Source organism: Rousettus aegyptiacus, unplaced genomic scaffold (assembly GCF_014176215.1).
Source record: "Rousettus aegyptiacus isolate mRouAeg1 unplaced genomic scaffold, mRouAeg1.p scaffold_m13_p_13, whole genome shotgun sequence".
Taxonomy (NCBI): domain Eukaryota; kingdom Metazoa; phylum Chordata; class Mammalia; order Chiroptera; family Pteropodidae; genus Rousettus; species Rousettus aegyptiacus.
The window spans coordinates 75,787,472-75,793,471 of record NW_023416288.1 but is presented as its reverse complement, the minus strand read 5'-3'; the positions used below and the strand labels follow the sequence as shown (position 1 = coordinate 75,793,471).

Sequence of the window (6,000 nt, the reverse complement as noted above, 5' to 3'; positions counted from 1 at the left end):
CATCAGGTGTGTATTGAAGTCCCACCATATATAGAATTCTTCTGGAAGGGGGATTTTTTATTCATTTCTGTGCAATGACTTAACTGTTAAAACACGCCAACTGGAAAAATTAAAAGGTACCCGCTTTGTATGTCCTTGAATAAAATAAAAAGATTCCTTCCTTTCTCTTTTGAGTGAGGGGATGGATGGGGATTGGCACAAAGATCCACAGCCAAGAGAGGCATGCAGTCAGAAGAGCAGAAGGGTCATCCTGTGGGCCTCCTGTGGGCCATCCTATGGGCAGAGAGATAGGAAGTAGGGCAAACACTGTCACAAAGATGTTATCTGGCTGGCCTGCCTTGAAGGTCCCCTGTCTGTGCATTCCTTCGCTGCACTTCGCTTTGCTCTGTGACTCTAAAACTGGCATGAGCCCTAGAGATAACAGGGTTTCAGTTTTGGCTTATGACTGACTTGTCTGAATGAGCTGAGGTTGGCTTCTAAAAGATAAGACTACGGCAAGGATAGAGGGTGTAAATATCTTGCAAAGGCCAGTGATGTTCAGAGCCTAGACCTGGATGGTGGCTGGGGGAATGGACAAAGGGCAGCAGCTTTAAGAATTATCCTGATAGTTCTTAAAGGGACACTGATTGCTTGTGAAGACTGAAGGATAAAAATGGGTCAAGAATGACTCTAAGACTTCTGATCCAGGCAACTGGACTTTAAGTAGAAGAGCAAGACTCTGTAAAAGAATAATGAATTTGGTTTAGATCACATGAAGAGTTAGAGAAGAGTTTTACACCCCTATAACCAAGATAATTCATATTTATTATAAAAGTAAATATATCAAAGAACACTTAGAAATGCAATTAAATTTGTTTATTGAAATAATGTAAACTGTGCATAATACAGATTGTTTTCTGTAGGTGTCACATGTTTTTCCTGGCCATAGGAAAAAGGGAGAGAGGAGAGAGAGGAGAGAGAGAGAGAGAGAGACAGAGAGAGACAGAGAGAGACAGAGAGAGAGACAGAGAGAGAGACAGAGAGAGACAGAGAGAGAGAGAGAGAGAGAGAGAGAGAGAGAGAGGATGATTAATAGATGATAGATGATAGAGAATTGATAGATGATAGACAGATAAGAGAAAGAGATATAGGCAAAAGAAACACAATATTAGAATAATGTAGAGTATTAATTTTATTACTGGGAGTCTCCCTAGAGATTAGCACACCCAACCCCATTAATAGATGAGGAAACTAAGGATCAGAGAGGCTGGCATTCTCCACTCTACAAATCTTTAGGGCACTGACCATGTGCCAGGCACTTACTCGGTGCTGGAAATGCAAAGTAAACAGAACACGGTGCTTGTATGCAAGGAGCTCATAGCCCAGCTAGTGTCTGATAGTGTCCAGTAAGCAGGAAATTACACATAGCTGAAAGAAGTATTTTGAAAACAACATGCTGAAGCTGCAAGGTGCACCCAATTCAAGCTTGAGAGCAGCATTCCAAAGGTCATATGTGAGCTGACCTGGAAAGAATGAGCAGAAGTCAAATAGACAAAGTGGTTGTAAAATAGTGCCCCAGGAAGACCGAGATGAGGAAAAGCATATTGCATGTACTTAATTAAAGAAGTTAGGATACAAGGGAATTCTAGTCTTGGATTTTGGAGACAATAGTCTTCTGATTGCTAGTTCAGTGCTATTTTTAGAATACTACTTGTCTCTGTAGGTCTCCTGACAAATATGTGATGATTCAGCACAAATATCAATACTCTTACACAGAAAAAAGGAAGCACACATATAATGGCACATGCTTACCCAGAGAAAATGAAAACTTTCAAACTCTCTTGTTTAATATGTCTCTTTAGAGAAATAATTACTTTGTATTATAACCTTTCATTTCTTCCAAAAATGCTTACATCGATAGGTTCATGCTATAAAGCTCTTAAGTATGGAAGAAATTTCAAGGAATCACTTTGTCAGTCAGCAATGAAGGAAGCATGTGTTCAGGGTGCAGAGGGAGCAGTGTCACCACTCTGGTGAAAGCAATCAAAGGGTAATTATCTGGAGAGAACTTAAAAATTAATAGTTAAACTCACCAAAATTGTTCTACTTTTCACTGTTACTATATGCAATCTGGCAGTTTTCAGTAATGTCAGTAATAAAACATTCCTCCCTGCCAAGGCAAACTGCTTCCACTGACCCTTAGCCCATGTAAACCACTGCACTTCATATATACCTGCACATGCAGGAAGCACAGCACCCAAATATGCTATACAAAGTCCCCATGTTCATCTCTTCGGTTCATATTACCACATAGCCTGAGTAGTCAAGATGATGTGTACAAAAAAACCCCATCAATGTTTATCTTCCTAAAATTCTGATATATCTCCAAAGAAGATTCTCATCTCTCAAGTCTCAAATCCTTTTTGAGTGAAGGTCCCCGGCATCTGATGTCCTATGCTGTCACTTCCGCATTCACAGGCTTACCAGGAACAGTCCTTGCTCATCCTCTCCAGTTGGGCTGTCTGGCATGTGCTTGGGGGAATAAACACTGAAGGGTCTTTAATGCCCAGTTGTATGTCGAAAAACCTTGTGGACAATAACACACTATAATTTTTGGTGAAGATTTCCTGGACAGGATAGCAATCCTTGACTGTATAAATGCCAATCCAGGTTTCATCTATAAGAGTAAATAAAGTTGACTTTTTAATCTAGAAAAAAGGCAAAACACTTTTTTTGTGGTAAAATATACATAAAGTTTACCATTTTAACTATTTTTAAGTACAGTACAGTGGCATTAAGTATATTGACATCACTGTTGTGTAACCATCACTACTACCCTCTCCAGAACTTGTTCACATTCCCGAATTGAAACTCTATGCCCATTAAACACTAACTCCCCAATCTCCACCCCCCAGTCCCTGGCAATCACCACTATACTTTCTGTCTCTATGAACTTTATTACTCTAGGTACCTCATATCAGTGGAATTAAACAGTACTTATCCTTTAGTGACTGGCTTATTTCACTTAGCATAATGTCTTCAAAGTTCATCCATGCTGTAGTATGTGTCAGAATTTCCTTTCTTTATAAGGCTAAATAATATTCCACTGTATGAATATACCACATTTTGTTTATACATTCATCTGCTGATGGGCACTTGGATTGTTTCTACCTTCTGATGATTTTGAATAATTCTGTTATAAACATGGATGTTCAACTCTCTGAGCCCTTGCTTTCAATTCTTTTAGAAGTGCAATTGCTGAGTCATATGGTAATTCTATGCTTAATATTTTGGGGGGAGCTGCCAAACTGTTTCCCACAATATATAAACCTGTTTTTGACAGTCTTGGGGTAGGTGTGTTGGCAGCAGAGCAGAGAAGAGCCTCACATCTATGTTTAAAAGCAAATATTCAAAATATTGGAAGTAAATCTAGTGACTGCAACTTTAGAAAGTAATGTGGGGGAAGGAGAAGGAGGCCCCCAATTCTAATGTGTGCCTTAGACAAATACTTTCCCTGTCACTGGTCTCTGAGGGGGATGAGAGATCATTAAATGACAGAATCAAGGCTAAGTTTATAAGAGCTAATGTGGCAGAAAGGTACCAGTGGTGCTAGAAAGCTGAAGTGTATCAAATATGAGGCTTAGATTCTGGTGCTACACAACTAGCTGAGTACACGTGGGGATGTCAACAGGGCAGGGGTGGAGCTTTAAACAATTCAAGTAAGCTTATAAATTTCCCTAACAGCTACTTTCCTTAATGGACTTAAATATTTTTTCCCATCGTGCTTCCTGAGATGCAATCCTCCCATACTTCTTTGAACTCTTACATGATCTTGCTGACTTTCTGTCAGACCACTCTTGGACAGTGATCTGCTCCTGCAGCCCACCTATGGAGTACTGGTCCTCAAAGGTAGAGTTCTGAGGAATGTCAAGAGGGTCCCAGGGATCCGTCAGGATGATCTTGGAGCACCGTTTGGAGGCTTGTTCAATCTGAAACATCACTCCATCTTTATAGAGCAAAATATATTCAAACAATCTGAAAGAGATTAAAAGAGAATACTTCAGGACTTTAAGTTACTATTATCATAGCTTTACCAGCACAAAAGCCAAAAGCCTTTGATATAAATTACTTTTAAAAATACAAAACAAATACTTTTGCTTGTAGGCAATCTTTTACTTATTTAAAAACACTAGACACACAAACAACCCAAATATGAAGTAATCAAAGTTCAGAGCTCAAAACTAAATATTCACTGGACAATTATTTATCTAGTACCATATGCCAGACTCTGTCTTTAGGATATAAACATGAGAAAGACCTGGTCCTGGGTTAACAGCTGGCTTGTAATCTATCTTTTAGACAGAGGGACGCAAGAGTATTTGACCCTTGGCTTGGATGAGTTCTCTTTGCTACACTAAGTCAAGGAATTTCAGGGGTGCGTATACTGAATGTAGGACAAGAACTCATTGAGGATGGGCCAGGCACCTGTGCCTCATTGTCTTAACTTTCAATCATGAGTAAAGGGCTTTGATGAGGAGGTACAGCTACACTGAGAATGCATACCCATCACATATTGGAAGGAGGCTGAGACAAGCCAGGGAAAAATTTAAAGGGACCACAGAATGAATGGCTTCCCATGCAGTTTGTCTACATGCTCTCTGTGCCCATGTGCACACCCTATTCTCAGGCTGTTCTGGGAGTCAGCAGACCTCTCCATGATCACCTTGCACCTTGTGTTGTCAATTGTCCTCCATCATTCTTGAAGCTAAGCAATCTTGGTGTTGGGTGAAGCCACCAAATTTCTATGTGTTTGATTGTCCACCCAAAACTTAGGCCATGATACTGGTTGAGCAAAGTAAGGTTGTGGCCTTGACCTCAAAAAGTGAAATATGCAATACCTAAGAGTGGAAGAGCTTAGAGAAGTGGCTTTTAATGAGCAACTAAAGATAGCCAATGCAAACTATCGGTAGTATATGAATCTCTAACTCCACAGCCCCCATAAGGGATGCCTGTTGTCCATCCCAAGTCTGAGCTTAGAAATTATATCCCTTGGGGAAAAGTATATAAATGATCACTGTCTATATAGTCAAAATAGTATTACTGTTGGCATTATGCTTTCATTTTCTATGAGCTGGTACAAAAGTATATACATGGTCACATTTTATACATTTAGATATATCTAGCCTGCTATTCCAGAAAATATATGAAATGGCTTACAAGGCTAAACCCAAACACAAACCTTGAGAAGTGAGAATATATGTAGATGGAAAAGTAAGTGTTCCTTATATTCCATATTGCTCAAAAATGGAGTCAGCCTCTTAAATATACATGCAAGATTCATATCAAACCCTTTGGAGGAATTTAGGGTTAGATTGTCACTGTTTTCTTATCAAGTCCCTGGCACATCAGAATCTAAACATTCATGGAAGGAATATAAAAGTAGCATCAATTTCAGAGCGTAGTCCATTCATAAATTTGGGAATTTTCGTGAGTACACAAATAAACATAGAAGCTGTAGGAGGCTAGTTTCCAATATGTGGATTGAGTAAGAGCAAAGAATATAGCATAGAGAAGCAGGAGCAGCCTGGGATTCCAACAGCTGTTCAGTTTCTGGATGCATTTCTTTTCTGAGGCCCAGTGCCTGGAGATCCTCCCTGCGAAGTTGTTAAAGTTTCCTTTGTTCTAATAAATTTACCTTTTTCTGCTTAGAATTTTTTGTGTGACTCATAACCAGGGATTGTTTCTAATATAGTTGAAGACTCCACTGTTCCATCCAGAGCTAGGTAATAGCTGCCAGCACAGCTGTTCTGGGAGAGGCACAGCATAGCCTACTTCAGAACCAAGTGCCAACAACACGTGGTCAGTCACCTGCCAGGGAAGGGCAGGGACAGCAGGAACTCTGCCAGTTTCATTGTTTTCCTGAGGCTAGCTATGCCTATACGACTAAGTACGATTTAATTTTAAAATGAGAATTCCAGACATGTAACAATCATTAAAAAATGTTAACATTTGTTCATTCTG

The 6,000-nt window shown here is 39.7% G+C and overlaps 1 protein-coding gene across 1 annotated transcript in view; it reads right to left on the bottom strand.

Moving 5' to 3' along the window:
- Window positions 1–1,025: 1,025 nt before the first annotated feature.
- EPDR1 (ependymin related 1) overlaps window positions 1,026–6,000 on the bottom strand; it is a 30,353-nt gene continuing 25,378 nt past the window's right edge. Inside the window, exons 2-4 of the mRNA XM_016138051.2 lie at window positions 3,806–4,014; window positions 2,464–2,656; window positions 1,026–1,502 (exon numbers count right to left, since the gene is read on the bottom strand). Coding sequence (XP_015993537.1) covers window positions 1,487–1,502; window positions 2,464–2,656; window positions 3,806–4,014 — 418 coding nt within the window. The 3' untranslated portion in view covers window positions 1,026–1,486. The remainder of the gene's footprint in view (window positions 1,503–2,463; window positions 2,657–3,805; window positions 4,015–6,000) is intronic.